The sequence below is a fragment of the Parus major genome, chromosome 1A (assembly GCF_001522545.3).
Source record: "Parus major isolate Abel chromosome 1A, Parus_major1.1, whole genome shotgun sequence".
Classification (NCBI taxonomy): domain Eukaryota; kingdom Metazoa; phylum Chordata; class Aves; order Passeriformes; family Paridae; genus Parus; species Parus major.
The window spans coordinates 64,874,662-64,893,036 of record NC_031773.1 but is presented as its reverse complement, the minus strand read 5'-3'; the positions used below and the strand labels follow the sequence as shown (position 1 = coordinate 64,893,036).

General features: G+C 38.1%; 2 protein-coding genes across 10 annotated transcripts in view; one reads left to right on the top strand and one right to left on the bottom strand.

Moving 5' to 3' along the window:
- Positions 1 to 12,838, bottom strand: part of LOC107205143 (solute carrier organic anion transporter family member 1A2-like) — a 27,922-nt gene extending 15,084 nt beyond the window's left edge. The window contains exons 1-2 of one of the 4 annotated variants that reach the window (XM_015629375.2): positions 2,826 to 2,898; positions 2,201 to 2,318 (exon numbers count right to left, since the gene is read on the bottom strand). Coding sequence is in view for 2 of the 4 variants with exons in the window: in XM_015629373.2 (XP_015484859.1) it covers positions 2,826 to 2,882 (57 nt within the window). In the remaining 2 variants the exon portion in view is untranslated. Of the gene's footprint in view, positions 1 to 473; positions 1,423 to 2,200; positions 2,319 to 2,825; positions 2,975 to 12,724 lie in introns of those variants that run through there. The other 3 variants (XM_033514738.1, XM_015629373.2, XM_015629378.2) reach the window with 3 other exon arrangements.
- IAPP (islet amyloid polypeptide) lies at positions 2,976 to 18,375 on the top strand. 6 transcript variants are annotated; one of them, XM_033514742.1, is made up of 8 exons: positions 2,989 to 3,145; positions 3,673 to 3,781; positions 4,988 to 5,045; positions 5,487 to 5,563; positions 14,076 to 14,287; positions 14,688 to 14,784; positions 14,926 to 15,060; positions 17,720 to 18,375. In XM_033514742.1, the coding sequence occupies exons 6-8, from the start codon at positions 14,705 to 14,707 to the stop codon at positions 17,907 to 17,909; spliced, it is 405 nt and encodes a 134-aa protein (XP_033370633.1). In that variant the 5' UTR covers positions 2,989 to 3,145; positions 3,673 to 3,781; positions 4,988 to 5,045; positions 5,487 to 5,563; positions 14,076 to 14,287; positions 14,688 to 14,704; the 3' UTR covers positions 17,910 to 18,375. The 6 variants fall into 6 exon arrangements, with proteins under 6 accessions (XP_015484866.1, XP_033370635.1, XP_033370633.1 ...); XM_033514741.1 differs by lacking the exon at positions 3,673 to 3,781; XM_033514743.1 differs by lacking the exon at positions 5,487 to 5,563.

Genomic DNA, 18,375 nt, shown 5'->3' with positions numbered 1-18,375 from the left:
CAGTGGTGAAAAAAAAAATTAAAGAAAAGAACAAAAGTTTTTGTCCCATGTTTGAAAAAAATATTTATTCCTTCTAAGAGATTTGATATTTTAGCATTTTCCTTAAATAATTGCAAACCGGATTGCAACAAAGCCTGCAAGCCCATGGATTTTATTCTAAATGAACCAGCTTGATTTGAATAGAGACATTAATCTCTTGCATTAAAATTAGAGGAAATTAAAATAAAACCAAAACCACCAGACCAACTCAAGTTCTAAATGGACACAAAACAGACTCCAGTCTCCTTCCCCTCCCAAGATTTTCAAAAACATTCCTCTTTATTCATCTGCCTACTTTTACTTATCTCCATCTCAGCCTGATGATTAGAGTGTCTCATAGTGCTAATCTGCCTGCTTTCTTAACATTTTACATATATTCCAAAAATGTGTTCAAAGAGGGAGCAAACATATTCCAGGGACTTGGAAATACTCACGTGTAAAAGCCCCGACACATCTCAGGGTTTGGACAATGAATTAAACAGGTCTCATTCTGAGGACTCCTACAAAGGCTGCATTAAATAAAGTTATGCCATACAGTTCCCTGATGGCAAGCTGAAGCAAACCAGGGCGAGTAAGAGCCCTACCTGATAAGCAGGATGGATACAGGTTAATTTCCTATTTTTTTTGTCTTGGATACACTTTCCAAGTGTAGCAGCTGCTCTGCTCTGTGTTTTTTCACTTCATGGATCCAGGGCTGGGGAGCAAGCTTGACAAGCCCACCAATAGGACTGAATCATGTTTCAAATTCTTCAGCTCGACACCCTCCTGGTCAATCTCTTCAAACATTAATTTCTACAACAATGTTAATCCTCTCAAATGTGTTTCCTAACTAACTTGGTTCCTAGCAAATTCACAGGCATTAACTCCTTCTGTAACTACCTTCTCACTTCCAGTTTTTAAAACCATAATGCATCATTACAGCATTTCTGGAAATATTTTACAATTAGCTGTAGGTGGTCAGCACTCAGACAATAGATACAGAGTTTTTATTTCTGCTTTGCTCACAGATACTTCCACAAACTGTGTTCAGTCACAGGACTAAACTGTGCTCATACAGCTTTTTTTTTTTTAAAGCTGAAATAAAATTTATATCCCAGGGAATTGTTTATGCCTTATCTAAATGCTGCTTTTCTCTGAAGCCCACCAGCAATACCAAAATGCAACAGCAGTGCCCTATATCTGTCTTCTTCTAGGAGCTGGGAAAGGGATTCTTTCCCTTACTGCACCAGTCCCTGCATTTCACTATCACACCCAGGGAGCATCATCTGGCTGATTGCAGGTTTTCTCTTCTGGTGCTACAAGATACCAGACAACAAACAACCTGTTACCATTTGACTTGGGGAATCAGACACATCACACTGCTCCTCATTCAATTACAGAAGACAAAACAGTATTGTTTGCCTTTAATTATTTATACCTTCCCTCAGAGCATAAATTATGATCTGGGAAAAAAAACCCCACGATATTTCAATCAATGTTTTACTGGGAAGATTATTAAGATTATTAATTGAATAACAAAGTAGGCAGAATATTTCTAGCTCTGTTTCTGAAATGACTTTCCCCAGCTTTATAATATTTTGTGGTCACACTTTGTCAAATGTTACTAAAGCCAACACAGACTAACAGCCTAAATTATCAGAAAGACACAGGTGCATAACTCACTCAGCTCAGGTGCATTCACACCACACTTAAAGTGTAAAGAAGTTAAAATTTCTGTGCCTAAAGATTAACCAAGTGTGCTCCCACTCCCTTCTCCCATCCACCTGCTCTCCATTGTACATTCCTCTTGAGTGTCTTGTTTACACTCTTGGGCTCCTCAGACTCATCTGCAAACATCTCATTAAACAGGCCAAAATATAGCTATATTAAAATACAGCTATATTAAAGCAGTTTTGCAGAGGTTTACCCTCAGGTTATTACTGACCTACCAGCTGTCATGTAAACACCTGCACCTGAATCCCACTCATGACCTGCAATGTTTGCTGGAATTTCAGGGAAGAGGGCAGTAAAATTCCTCCCTCCCCTTCTGCACTGAGTTGATGACGCATTTGTGGCAGGCTGGGAAGTTGGCAGTGACACCAAAACTTCCAGTCATCTCCACTGTGTGACAAAATCTCCCCAGGCAGGCAGAAAGACAGACAAGTGATGAGAAGACACCCACTTTGCACAGTGCACAGAGGTTTCTCACAGTGTGGTCACTTCAGAGCAGCTGCAGCACACACAGCATCCCATGTAAGCTGGGCTGGACAAGGCTGCCTTCAAACCAAAGCAGATCCTTCCTGTGTGGACCAAAACAGCCTTTTTTGGTGCAGGCAGACAAGCACTGAGACATCACTTTGGACCCATTTGTCCCACACAAACCCAGCAAGACATTTTATAGTTTTAAATTCACATTTCATTCTGGCTAACTAATAAAAAAGGACAAAAGCACCCAAATATCTGGATTTAAAGTTGATGATGCAATGTTTTGCAAGTCGCCTTGCTGAAGTCCCAGGAGGACATGCTGCTTTAAATGTAAAATTCATCTTCCATTTAGCTCAGCTTAGTCTTATAGATAAACTGCCACATCTTTATTTCATTCACAGGGTTAAAAATCACAAAACATAACGACTCAGAAAGCAATTATGGTGTCAGAATTTTTAACTAATTTACTTCTCTGGTTGCAAAAAGCTTTTTAAAATCTTGTTTTACTAGGTACAGTTCAAACTGCTACTCAAATGCAATTACACTAATGTTAGACTGAGACAACAGAAAATATTCTCATGGCAAAACAATTAGGTACTTACAGTTCTGAAAAGGTTTCTGCAAGAAATCACTGATACGGCACACTTGACCTTTGACATTAAATCTACATTGTTGAAAATTAACCAAGCATGGGGCCAAACTTGTGTTTTTGCCAAATTTCAGCTGTGCATTTTAGAATGCTCGGATGTGACAGACATGGACCGAATTCTTAGAAGGAAAATTAAGCCCATCTCTTTCTCTTCCCTGCAAAAAAAAAGGACCAAGGGCTACATCTGTATCAGATCTCTGAGCATGAAGCACTCCTGTCCACTGAAGACATCCAGAGAGCACCCACAAGCAAGGTGGGACTTTAGGAATGCATGTAAGTATATAAATGTACAGGCTGGGTGGAGTTCCAGGAAAGGTGACACAGGGTCAGAAGGGAAGAGGGGAATGAGATTGTGTTATTGATTACTGGATGTTACAAATCAGAGAGTAATTTGGCCAAGCATAAGTAGTTCTAGTTAACCTGACAGGAAGAGATAATTTGAATTAAGTCCTTTAGACATCACCTAAGAATCAGAAGATACACCTTCAAGTCTTGGTGCTGAGACAGGTTTCATGTATGACCTTAAAACTCTTGTTGACACTTGCTTTTGTCCCCCTGCCAGAAAGTACCAATGCACACCAGAATCCTAAATGCTGCATGTAGAACTTGCAGTGAGGGTGGGATTGGGATTTGTGAAAGCCTGAATTTCTGATATGGTGTCTTCTTAGTTCTCACACATGGGGAAAAGTCTCAAGTAAAAAGCTCTTTACATGGTTCCAATATGTGAAAAGCCTCATACTTCCTCAGAAAATACACATTTTCTTAGAGCTATAGCACTGCTTTCCATTTTCTCTTCCTAGTGGTCCTCAAACCACACCTGATGTCTGCCTGTACTGAAATTTAGTTTATACATCTTAACCAGAAATAGAGAGGATGTTTCCACCTTTGATCCTCTAACAAAAATCTGAGGTAAATTCTTATTTCACCCTAAGGTATTTCAACAGTTTTCTTGCATTTTATATTTTCTTCACTTACCCACTGCCACTTTTTGGAAACTAAAAAAATCCTCTGACAAGATAATAAGACAAAAACCTATGGTCCAAAATGTGAGGATACTGCCCACTGAAATAAGCAAAATGAGGAAATAAAAGCCATTGTCCTGGAGTTTAATAAATTATTAAATAAATAGCCATTAAATAAGTTTTACTGACATTAAAAATCCCCAAGACATAGTAACATCACATGCAGGACTGTGCACTTCTACAGTCTCTAACATTATTTTATTCAACAATAATTTCAGCTCAGGGCAAGTAAGGTTGAAGATTCAGACCCAACTCAGGATTTACAAAAAATGAAAATCAAAATTTCTAGTCAAATAAACACCACCTTGTAGTAAGCAGTTAAAAATTTCCTTTAAATACTTATCTCCATAACAGAAAAATTAACCCAGGGGTTACTTTTAAGGGGCAGTTTAAGTGATTTATAATTGGCAACAGGTACAAATTAAATAACCTCTCCAAGAATAGAGGAGTAGATATGTGAAGTTATCATAGGTTCATAAATGCACAGATTAATATTCAGTAAATTTATGTAAAATTCAATACATAGGGAATTCAGCATTGTTCTTGATCGTGATTAATTCATGGGTAATAAAGCATTATAGAGTCTGTGACATCTTAGCATACAGAATTCCCTTCTTCTCCATGGGATTCTGTTAAAGGCCATATTCTCACTAAGTTCACTATTTCCTGCATTATCAACCTTCTGTTTTGAGAAACTGAGACACCACAGGTGTTTTTTTCCTGTCTGGAGAGGTTTTGTTTGAGGGGTAGCTCTGTTCATTCAAATGCTTCATTATGAGGAATATACCTCGAGAACATTGAGTATCTGTACAGAATCAGGTATAACCTATTCTTAGCAAGGAGTTGTGTTGAAGATGCTCACTCAGAGCCTCACAATAGGCATGAGAGCCAGATATTTCCAGAGAGTAATTTATCCCATTTTAAGACAGCTGTCTAAAATAAGTGGGAGGAAGAACCTCTCTGGAGGTGCTTCTTTCTTCCTCTTGATTTGGAAGTCTCAAGAACTTAGCTTAGTCTGGATAACTAATTTTAGACAGATAAAGACCAGATCAGCTGACTCCTGCCCTGGTTATCTTTCTTTGTGTCATTCTAGATCCACTCATCTTGGCCAAAGAGCAAAAATCCTGTGAGCCAGCATCTCCCAGCCTAAGGTCAGGATCCACTTACAGCTGCTTGTGCAGACAAATTCAAATGGATTAACATTGTTCTTATGGAAATCAGTAGAAGGTCTCAGTGAAAAATGCAGAGTACAATTATTGGTCCTAGTCTAAATGTTGTATGTCATGATGATCACCTACCAAAAACACAGATGACATTTCTGGCCTCACTCTAAACACAACACGTTATTTTGAAACCACTAAGGACCAGGTAGCTCTTTCCCAGCACTGCAGTTGTAAGCAACCACTTCTAATCCAAGAAAAGCTGGGAATGAGAACTATTTCTCCACAGAACTCCAGCATCCCTGGGTTGCACATCCCATGGGAAGTGGAATGCAAGCTAGCAAGGATATCATGACACAGAATAGGTTCACCATCATTTCCCCCATAACTTCAGAGCTGGATTCTCCATTAATCAAAAATGCATTTATATAGGCAGTGTTTGTACCAAAAGAAGGTAATGAAGAGGAGCCACAAGGTCCCATTGCAGTGACTAGTGAAGAGACTCAGAGGTAAGATCTTGATGTACTCAAACCAGGTAGAAAAGCATCCATCTGCATTTCATAAAAAAGTAGGGTGCTGTTTACCCCTGTAGGCACAGAAACACAGATAGGCACAAAACTTTCTGCCCATTTTGAGTCTGAATTCAGATTTACTTTGACCATCCAGTAAGATGTTCTTCCCTCTCATCTCAGTAGAGTTCATGTCAGCTACATGAACTTATAAAATATAAAAATTCAAATCTGTCTCCTGTCCTCGACTCTGCCATGAACTCTACTCATCCCTTTCAACTCATGAGTGCCTCAATTTTTTTCCCCTGTAACACAGGAACAATAAGCAAACTTTTCTAGAAAGCATTTAGACCCATACTTTGGAGATAATGCTGCATAGGTGCAAAACATTATTCCTGTCTGGTTTTCATAACTAGTTATTTATTTAAAGTAGTGATACTGTCATAACAATTTCTCCCTTAAGAAAGCAGTTTAGCACATTGATTTGCAGATGTATGGATTTGGGGGCTTTGCTTTTGTTTTGGCGTAGCATATTCATGCCTTCTAGCCTTGCAGCAAAATTCATAAAGACATAAAATTCTTTATTCTTCATAAAATTTGCTGCAAGTCTGGAAGACATTCTGTTGTACGAACTTCTGGTTTTAAATGTTAGAAAACATAAATGTTTCAATTGTCAAAACAGCTTTTCAGAATGTTGAAAACCTAATTATATACTTTTGGGCAGTACTTCTTAGTTAAAGTACAAAGGGATTTGTTGTGTGATGAGGTCATCAGCTTTCCACTAACGAGGCAAATTGTCTCAGGAACATACTTTGAGAAAAGTTAAAGGAATGAATGTACTGCAGGTTGACTGGCAGTTCAAAGCTTCAAAGTCTCCCTGGAGCCTTTTCCTCTGAAAAAATGACATTACCTATGATTCATCAATCAGTGGTTTATGTAACCTGATAGCATTTCACTTTCACTATCCATCAAGTCCACAGGGTTTTTGGTGTGTGATAATATGCTTTGTGTGCAGAGATACCATCAGGATAGATGGTTAAAGGTGATACTCCTGGCCTTTCTAGGTAAACTTTACTTAGCTCAGTCCTAAAAGTTGTGAAACATGAGTTCAAGATCCAGGATCTTTTGGGAATCAGGCACATAGCTAGGCATGCACCTGTGAGCACGGCTTTCTAGATACAAACATCTCATTTTTAAAACATGGGAAATTTTCATAGGATCCCCTGAAATAGCTACTCTTTCTCAGGAAGGTTAAAGTTGTATGAAATATACATCCTCTTTTGGCAGTGAAAATTAAAGCACTGACTTCAAGTAAGTGTAGCTTTAAGAGTTCCTAATAAAAAATACCTCACCTCTATGGTGATAACTACTATGGTTCTTTCAGTAAGGGCTTTTTAAACTTCTCAAATTGTTATGAGTATTGTAAAAGGCAGCAGAATGATATAATGCCTTAAAGCAGTGGGCTTTAGTTATCCATAACACCATGAAGATTATGCCTGCCTATGAAGACATCCTAAAAAAATAGTTGGAGTGTGTTAACCCCTCATTTACATGAAGTGGTATGAAATGTTCTATTAACATGAAATTAGAGATGACATTGCCAACATTGCTTATTTTTAAACACAATACCACTAAGCATGAACACAATGCCAATAAGCATGTGGGAATGTGATAGCTCTCAAAAATGAAAAGAGCCATTTGCAGACCGTAAGAACTCTGAAAACTATCAAAATCAAGCCTACAGTCACTAGAATCATGCCAGAAACTTGGAAATGTGTAGGAATCCTGAAAATCAAGAAAAATAATAAAAATAAAAAAGACTGCTTCTGCAGACAGTAATTTATGTAACAGAAAATACTCCAAAATCGAAAGCAGAATTCAAGAAACCCATTCTAAATATACAGTAGGTATTCAACACCTACGGATTTTAAAGATACTTGTCCTGAAGTCTGTGCTTCTCTGCTGTTCTGCACAAGGCACTTTTCTTAACCAAATGCTTTTATAATGTGACTTTTCAACCTTTTCCCATTGAAGTTTTATCATTCATTGGCACAATATGTGTTAATATGCAATTATTTAAATATGTTAATGAGTGAAAGGTTCCAGAGCCTCATTTTTCCCTCCAAGCAATAATGTCATGCTTTCAATTTTCCACTGGGTGTTTGGCTCAATAACAATCTATTGCAAAAACAACACCACCTTTTGGACTAGCCATGTCACTTGTAACTCCTAAATTATTTGTGAGAGCTCACATTTAAGTTCTGACTTTTTCACACCATTCCTGAAATCTGTTATCAAGGATGAGCCCAGCCAAAAGTGGGTTTGCTGCTAAATGGAAAGAAACATCAATATTTGGTGTTAAAGACACAACCAAAACAGACCAAAAATCCTCTAAATGTTTTCAGATGCATGTGCTGAACTTCTAATGAATTTTTAATGACTTCTTATAGTAGAAAGATAGTTTCGTGTACTTATTCACATTCCTTGTGCTTATCAAAGTATTTTCTCATCTCCAGGTAGAATGAAAAGGTCAGGTCTAGCACTCACACATACAGTGATTCAATACTGTAAATTCAGCCCTACTGCACTTCTTTTTGAAGAAGGATTATCTTATTTTGCAGCTATGTGTGATGACATACCATAAACAAGTTACTTAATGTTTCATGGCATCGTCAACGTAAATTCTCCTACGTAAGCTCATAGACTGCATCTACCCTTAGTGAAAAATTATTAAGAATATGACTGATTCTCAGTTCAGCACAAGTCTCCTTTTTAAACAGCAGGGAAAATGCCACTATTAATAGCAGAGCTGTCAAGACTGCATCATCTAAAAAACTCAGAGTGTTTCAAGACAAAGCCAGATTGTCATTCTCTTGCAGCAGTTTGCAGAGAAAAAAAAAATCTGATTTTTTAAAAGTGGGATAGTTTAAAAGAAAACTTAGTTAAAACTTATGCACTACATCAGGTGTGAGATGAATCTGTGTAGAATTCTTTTGAAAACCAGTAGTTTCTCTAAGAGGTGACTGATTTCATTTGCTTTGTATTTGCCAGTGATTCATCTGCAGTGGAATAAGTCTGGGGAGAATGGAGGGTGGTTCCTGGTCTCACTGCATCTCCTATAGTTGTCTGTGCTCTTTATAAAAGAAGGGGAAGAAGGGGTGGAGAGTTCTCACAGTTACACTGACTAAATCAGCAACAGCACTTCCACACATGCTCGATTCCCCTCTTTTTTCCCTAACAGTAGAATTTAGGGAGACTTCCTTCTGTCATTCAGTGGCTTAGGGGTGGCCTCATTGAGGCCTTCCAGTACCTGAAGGGAGCCTACAAGAAAGATGGAGTGAGACTGTTTACAAAAGTATGGAATGACAGGACATGGGGGAATGGCTTCAAACTGACAGAGAGGAAGTTTAGGTGGGATACAAAGAAGAAATCCTTCCCTCTGAGGGTGGTGAGGCCCTGGCACAGGGTACCCAGAGAAGCTGTGGCTTCCCCATCCCTGGAAATGTCCAAGGCCAGGTTGGATGGGGCTCTGAGCTACTTGGGACAGTGGAAGGGATTCCTGCTCATGGCAGGGGATTGGAACTGGATGATGTTTAACATCTCTTCCAACCCAGGCCATTCTATGATTCTGTGATTCAATACAGTCACTCTGCCCTTCCTTTTAGCAAGGCTTTTTGTTCTGCTCTCAAGTACACATGAACACAGCACATGTTAGAGAGCTCCCTATTCTGTTGTAGTAGTGGCAGTTATACATTCCAGCAATATCTTTGAAACCAGAATGCCTTTTCATACATTAATTGCTATAGAAAGTGGCTGAAGAGAATTAGCATAGCAGGAAGCAATGGATGACTTAGTTTACCAGAAGGAGCAGTATTCCTATTCCATATTCATATTTGCCATTAGCACTGTTTAGAGCCCTTGAGAGTGACATTGGTAACCAAAAGGGAATCCTGCTTTTGCTTTTAATTTTGGGAAACAGGTTGCAGGAGAGACAGGGGAAAGGAAAATCAAAAAGTTAAACCTTCTGTTGTACTCAAAGGTAAATTGTTGGATGCAATTAAAACTCTATAAACTGTGTAAGAATGGCACTAGGAGCTATAACTCACCAGCCACCAGGCTCTCAGTTCTGACTTTTCTGATCTAAACATGGAATTTATTCATCTTGCTTGAGGGATTCCCAGCTATAGGCACTGATTCAGCACAAACCTCTGAGCTCATTCTCAGAGAAATCATTAGCAATAGTCCTTACAGGGTACATCATTGTTCAGTCAGTGGCATGAGCTGAGTAACAGAATACATCATAAAAGTTGATTTAAAATACTGTTGACTACCCAAATTACTTCTTTTCATTTGTTCATCAATTCCATGGAGGGACACTGTTTATTTCTGAATCATCTGGTTTTTTCCCACTGGAGGAGAAATTATTAACTTTCCACCTTTTACCTCTCAGCTGCTTCTTACATATTTCTTCCTCAGGTTTAGCATCACTTTGGAGATCAACAGGAACAGCTTTTTTATTTTTATCAGCCCTGAAATGGCCCATATGCAACAGGGGTAACAAAGAAAGTTGTGCTAGCAAAACCATGTTTGATAAAGCACTATTTGAACAAAGCAGTTACACAGAGCTTAAGTGCTAGCAGTAGGAAATTACAGCTCCACACACACCAGAAAGTACAAACATTGTATTTTCAACATCATAGCACCAAGCAAGAAATCCTGGGAACAGAGCATTCTAGCCAAAATTTTCAGACTTTGCCATCCAAATGTAAAAATTTAGGGAACAATCAAGGTTCCTAAACATAACTGTCTAGAGAGATTTGACAATCCCTCTGATGTTTCACATAGTTTTTAGTTGCTGCAAGAGTGTCCTTATAGCCGGGTTCATGAATGTCAATCCTGGATATTTTAGGACATATGAAATGACAGCAGGAAAACCTGATTTACTTTTCTCATTTCAGATTTGGCCATATAGGGTACTTTGACTTTTTCAGAGGTGCTGATACTATCAATGAAACCTCCTTTTTATGCTTTACTTTTGGTTTTCCGCTTAATTGAAAAGGAATGAAAGGCCACTAAAATTGCTATAAACATGAAACAATTGCATTAAACATTGTGCTCAACTCACGTAACAGGTACCAGCTGTGACACATGAACCATTCTGTGTCATTACTGGCAATGTTTACACTGATGAGTTTTAATGCTGCTGCTGTTCTGATTGCTGGTTTATTCAAAAAAACTGAAATAAGCCCATTGCAAGTTAATGACTAAACCTTTCTTTTTTTCCATTTTGATACAACAGGCCAACTAATCCATCAGTTATTCACACACTTCTAGTTCCTGGTAACTGAGCAACAGCATAATTTACTGGAGACATCTGCCTCACACAGCTGTACAGCAGCCAGGGAAGTGCTTGCACCAGGTGATGTGGCTCTGACACTCACAAATGGGAGACACACATCCATTACCAAGAGTCTTGTTAAAGTTATTAGGCAAATGTAGAACTCAGATGTTGAAAAGTAGGCATTGAGAATGGGAACCAGGTGCCCAGCAGGTGCCAAGAGTAGCCTAAGAAGAAGGTACATGTGAGAAAGAGGGAGACAACCTTTAATCTCGGGCACTGAGCACCTCAGAGAGTTGAAGCACGCCGATGGAATTAATTTTCATTTGTGTTTAGACACCCACAGTGTAAACATCTGCACCTGAGCTGCACCAAGGCTGCTTTTGTAGGCAAAAAGGAGAAACATGCACAGATCATCTAAGCTGATTTAGACTTCTGCACTGGAAACAGGCACTAGAATGGTCTCTATATATCATCTCACATTTAGTGATAAAAATCCCAGTCCCCAGGACATGAAAGCAGCAGACAAGGCTGGTTCCCTGTTCCTCTACATTCCAGGGCAGAGCATGGTCAGCACTTTGCAGTTCCAGACATTGTGTAGGTACTTTCCAGAAGTAATCAAGGAATTGGGAAAACATGTCTTCTAGATGGTTTCTAAACCTCAGCTCTGGTGTCACCTAACCCTCTTATAGGAACAATTCTTTAGACAAATCTTTGCATAAAGACTTAAATACCAGTATAAATATCTAAAATTACCATACTCAGATCACAGATTTCTTTAATGAGAATACTTTTTTTTTTTCTTTTTCCTTAGGCTGATAACTGTTGTTATGCACAGGAATAAAGGTTTTTTTCTAAGACCAAGGTTAAGGAACTTTGTCAGTGGTAAAAATACCTTTCCAACCACTCATTGCACTAACTGCAAAGTATCTGCCAGCATCTTGAAATTTGAGGTATGAATTGTTCTGCTGTCAAAGAGATTCCACAATTTAATAGTCCATTCCTGTTTGTGCAGGAAAACACTACTCCCACTTAAGAGAACTTGCAGCAGGATCTGCAATACCTTAATTTTGTTAACTTTTCATGTGACTAATTGCTGGATAGACTTCTTGCTGACTCTGCCAAGATGCTGTGTGGCCCAGGAGGCTGGCAATGCTCCTGGGACATCATGAGCCTACTTTCACTTTTACAATGCACTCAAGAAGCAGCCTTTCTCCTCTTCTCTCAAAGAATTGGTGGCTCCCCCCCAGTCTACTTGCAGGACAGCTGCAATTAGAATTTGGGATCAATATTTATTTGAAAATTGGTATTTCATTTTATTTCTCTCAACCCCATAGCTTGATTCAAGTTTGATATAGAAACCACTCACTCAGATGCCTTAAAACAGAAGAGATTCTGAGTATTAGCTTAAAGTCATTTAAAATCTTGAACATATATTTATCTATCCGTTGCTTTCCAGGATTTGAAACAACATCTGTCACATGGACTGAGCATAAAGACCACTGCTGAGTGTCAGATGGATTTCTTTCCATCCAGGAAAAAGCACACTAAGGCATTTTCAAGTTCAGTAGCCAAGCAGTGAAGATTGGCTGATGTCAATCCCCAGCCAGAGTATCTGTATAATTGTTTTTCAGCACAATACTATCTCTGTAAAATGGGTTTCATCATGCCTTCACTTCAGAGGAGTGAAATTGTCCAAGTGAAAGCAACACCAGAATGTTACTTCATCATAGTCAGATTCTACAGTGAGTCTCTGGAGAGAAACTTGTTTCAGATGTTGCACGGAATTTACTGTGATGGTGAAGATAAAACACTGTACTTACTTCTCTTACACCGGGACTGTCCATCCAGAGAGGGAATAACAGGAACCTGGTGAAAAGAAGTATATGATCATATTAAAAACAGAGAGACAAATATCCAGCAGTAGCACCCCTTTAAAATAAAAACAAAACAAAAACCACAACACACAAAAAAAACATCCACAACAATCAACAAAACATTTTGTCACTTTCTAGACTCTTATTTGCAGGCTGTTGTAATCAAGTTAAGAAGCTACTATCCCAGCTAAATATTCCTTCTGTATTCACCTCAAGTAGCACAGATGCCTGAAGTGAGCCAACACTGGCACTTGAGCCATTGCAATGAAAATCTGGTAGTACAGACTAAACCAACAAAGAAGGGGGTTTCCAGTTAAGGCAATGGGCCTGGAACTGAAGCAGTTCAGAACTAATTCGTGTTCTTGGGGATAGAAAAGATGCACATGGTGACTTCTTATCACAGAGAACTTTTGTGCCAGAACCTTGACCTTTATAAATAATTGAAAGACCTGTTTTCCAAAGGCAATGTGGTACCTTAGCAGAAACTAAGGAGACAGAGGGGGAAAAATATTATTTGCCTAATCTCCACTGAAATCAGAGGTAAATGGTTCTAATCTGCATCCTTGGAAATCTGTAATTAGGTATTTCAGTAACAGTGGATTTAGTCTATTACAAGGTGTACATTTTCCCCTGAACCATATTCAGTGCATACTAGAGAAATAAATTTGCACAGGTAGTTTTATTCTGACATTTCCTGGCTTTTTAATTCTAGTCTTTGCCTTCTGAAAAGTATTAATTGAGTCAATTTTCACCCATGACAAATCCACCTGTGTTAGTAAAATATGAGATTTTACATTCATAGTGACAGAATTTTCATTCACATTTAGACTTGACTGAAGAATGTACATGATTTCTACTGTGTTACCCTGAATGAGAAGTCTCTCTGTCAATTTAAATAACTTCCACTCTTTCCTTATTCGTCATACACCTTTTATCCCTTCAGACACCTTTTGCTTATGATCTATATTCTACAGCAAACCTCCACAACTTTAACTTTTCCATCTTTTCTGAGGTATGTTTTCTTGTATTTCAATTACCAGTGGCCTGGTGTTTCATTTGCTCTGGCTTTCTTTGTAACTTTTGTTACCTTATTTAGCCCTCGAAAACACCCACAGGGAATATTACCTCAGCAGCTTATCAGAGCTGTAAAATTGAGGCTACATTTCTGATGTGCAGTATGTTCCTGCAGTACCTTCACGAGGGCATTCTGCATACACCAGGTGAATATTTACTGATGTGCTAGTGCAATAATGACCCACCTGCCTCTGCTCCTCTCTGGGGCACTTTCTGTCTATAGGGATTGGAATTAACGACAGGCTCTCTGTGCTGCCTGATGTCAGAGCTGAGAAAGGTGTCAAGGATATATAAGAGCCGTATTACTTGCCAGGAAGGAAGAGGGAAAAGGATACTCCAGAACTAGATGCAAGCTTGGAATTGTTGGATGCACACTTCTGGCTAACCAAGAGGGCTCACTGGCTTCTCCAGTTAGATCTGTGACCACAAAAAAAGGTAAATAATTTCCCTTTTGTCTTACTTTACTGCAGTGCAACAGATATGCTTTAGAAAAGCACAATATCTCCCATTATCAAGAGCATTTTTCAGGAAAAGACTGAGACCAAGTTTAAAGTAAACTGCACTGGGGACCAGAATCTGAGACTGAGATATGTCAGGAAATGCAAACCAGAGATAAGGGATAGGATTTGAAACTACTGGATGGAAAATGAGTTACTGCTGAGAGCTGTATTTCTGAAACTGAATTGTGTCACTAAACTTGAGGGGATCATTTTTCTCACTCTAGCCTGTGAAAAAGACTAGCTGCTCTTGATTTAGGACAGAATGGGCATGAGTGATAGGATATGCTGAAGAGTATTTGGGTTAGCTTTTGGTTTTGAATCATTGTTCTTTTCAGAAAGTTTGGAAGGAAAGATGTGCAACCTAAAGCTGTCAGTTTTCTTCATTGCACTTTCTGTCACTCTGAGCTGTTTGGAAGCTACACCTATTGAGAGGTGAGTAACAAATAATCATGTTTATTTCCTGTTAGGGAAAAAAGGTGTTCAGTTTATTGCATGTGTTGCTTTTGCTTTCATGTCTCAAATAATATCAAAAAACAGAGTTATTCAAGCTCACTCTTTTATTGTTGTTCTAAGATTACTGTCTGTGGCTGATGATCTATCTGATGGTACTTCCAAGAGACAAGGATGGATGTTGCCTGTTATGTCACAGAATCCACTCTCAGGACTTAGTGAGGAAATGCCAGAACAACCAGCAGCAAAGACAAAAAGGTATTGATTTTTCCTTGTTTCTTCCAGCCATATCAGATTGAATCATGAAGCAAACTTTGTTCCAGTGATATTCTGCTACTTGAGAGACTTCACTTCTGCTGTTCTTTCTCAAAAAAAAAGAGATCAAAATATCCTTATAACTAAATAGAGCTTTCCTGTAAGCACAAAAATCAGCTTTTCTATAACATAAAGATCAAAGCATTCAGGGTAGAACGTGAAATCCAGGGATAAACTTGGAAATCATTTAATCATTTATAATTATTACACTTCTATAAATTACAAATACTACATTACCTTGAGAAGAAAGGTATATTTTGCAAATGCCTTCTTTTTTAAAAAATTTGCCAGATTTCCAAGCCTGAAGGGAAAAAAAAAAGAAAACATACCCTTCCTAATAATGCTACTGTTCTGCTAGAATGGAATTATTTTATAGTACAAAGGCTTTCAGTAATTAAGCAAATTTTTTAATCACATAATTAAACATTAATTTAATCCCAGGAAGAAGGAAAAGAAGAAATTGGTTCTGATAGAATTTCACTTGCCTGAAATACTTTCTCATTTATAAATACATAAATTAAATTTCCGGCAACTTTCTAACAAATAAAAAAACATTCCAGGATTTATCTGCAATTTGTACTAAAAAGATAAGCAGCACTGAACTATTCTGCTTTTCACAGAATCATCAAGGTTGGAAGAGACTTTCAAGTTCATCTAGTTTTGTCAGGCTTTTGAGTGAATTTCTTTCAATGACAATTCTCTTATAGATGAATTCAGTACATAAGTATGTGTATATAGTTGCCTGTTCATCTCTCTTTGAATATATGTTTAAAAAATACTATTACATGACAATTTTTGTACCTTCCAATGTAATTTTAAAACAAAGTTCTCATATTTTTACAGCTCTTCGGGAAAAAAAATATATATATATATATATATGTGTGTGTATATATATATACAAACCTCTCCAAAATAACTGTAGTACTCAAACACAAGGCATCACATTTATGAGTGTGGTTTGCATGATCTGCTTTTCTGGGGCCTAGAACCAGTTTCACTGGGTGAATTGTCTGCTGGCAGCATATATTTACTTAAAGGCTACTGACCACACAGCTAAAAGGGATGCTGGGTTCAGCCAGGCTAGACGTGAGACAGAAACCCAGGAGCTTCCTGTAAGGGCTGGAGCTTTAAACTTGGGGTGTCAGGGTCTGATTTTGTAGCTTTAATGGAAAAGAGAATTCTGTCTCCACAAACAAAGCAGGATCTCTGTGAGAACCACTTGCTGTTTGAACCTCATATGTTAAGGACTTTATTAAAACCAATAGGAACACCCATGAAAGTCAATGAGAGGTTATATAAAGCCCTCCCCAGCAATTTTCTTTTAATCTAATTACACATTTAAAATATTAATTGCTAAAAAATTGGTGCATATCTACTAATGAAGAACAAATATAATACAGACATTCCTTTCACAGCTGCTCTTCCACTTGGATTCTTAGATCAATACAAATTATTCCAAAAGGTTATATAACATTTTAGATTATATATTTAATAATCAGTAAGCAAAGGAATATATTGGCAACTACTCAGAGTTTTAAAAGGGGATATTGTTTCTCTTCAGAGTAAACTTTAGCCACAAACTGGTGTCTAACTCATGCCATACCAGCATGAAGAAGTCCAAGTAAATAAGCAATAACTCAGTAGGCAATCTCAGCAAGCCTTTTTGTCTGAAGGAACAACACAGCAGTCTAAGAAACAAATCTGAAAACCAAGGCTCTCTCAAGCTAACTATTTTATTGCAATTAAAAAAAAAATAAAACCTCATGCCACATAAGTTTTACATGGAGTTCTGTAAATGGTCTGTTGGTTCAGTTCATAAAACGGGGTTTTTTTAGATATGATTCTTCCTTGGACACTTTTTAAAGTATCAAAGGATTCTCTCACCACAACAGAGCTTGCAAGTTGCTGGTGTTTCAAAAAATATTTGGCTGTTTTTCAGTAGATGAAACCTGTTTAGTCAGAGTTTAGTAGAGAGAGAGAGAAAGAAAGAGAGAGAAATCTAAAGACCTTCCTAAGTGATACTGAAGTTGGCAGAAGCTGTCAATGCCTGCTACTTCTCATGATATGTGGTGCAGATGGGAGAAGGTTTTAGGATTTAATCCACTTGGTGTGGACTGGAATATTACCACTCACTTCAGTGAGAGCAGGATATGATTCTGTGGAAACACGAGAACTAAATAAATGTTAGTGATCTTCATTATGTTAGTAATCCTCATGATATCAGCAAGAGCTCTAAATAGATTTAGAAGTTCAGCTGAAAGTTAAACATTTAGTCATTGTTTTCACTTAGTGTCTTACCTATACTATCATTACAGGTTTTCTAGATGTCATAAACTGCTGTGCAGGTTATCAATAAAAACGACATATGACTGTTCAGGTCTCTGCATTTGAATAACCCCTATCATTAAAACTGATAATAGCACCCAGCACAAGGATTTTTTTCAGGCACAAAGTAGGTGGTGGGAAGATTCTAATGTTCCTGTATTTGTGCACGTATTCAAAGAACTCCCACATTGGCAGAGCTCAAATGACTATGAGAAGTGGCACACTCGATTGCTCATCGTTTGACTTAATCTTGGCTCTCTTTGTTTCACCTTGGCAGTCACCAGCTGGAGAAGAGGAAATGCAACACGGCCACGTGCGTGACACAGCGCTTGGCCGATTTCCTGGTGCGCTCCAGCAACACCATCGGGGCCGTTTATTCACCCACAAACGTGGGCTCCAACACATATGGAAAGAGGGACACAGCAGGGCTATTGAGCAGAGAACCCCAGAACCACGCACAGCTTTAGGGTGTTGAGATGGCTGCTGACACAAGAAGCTCGGTTTTTAATGTATCAACAACCTCTTGGTCATTTATTACTTGTACAGTCTTACCAGTGCCTTGTTTTCTGTGTGTGTCTGTGGGTGTGTGATTTATGTTTATCATTCCACTATGCATGTGCAATGACATGCATAGGCTATTCTTTCAACTCCAGAAATCTGCTTGTTAAATTCCTTTGTAAAAATCTATCGTGATAATAAATGGAAAAGTAACTGCAACAAGGTTTTTTTAATCATTATTACCATTATTATTATTATTATCATTATTATTATTATTAAAAGGATGAAAAAGATAACCCATGATGTGTATGTCTTTATAGTCACAGTTTGGTAAGAGAAAGAAATCACCTTAATTAAAGAACGATAAATATCAGAATGCCAGCAAAAGTTATGTCCTAATGAAAGTAAAGCAGAAGAGTCTTCTGGTTTGAAACA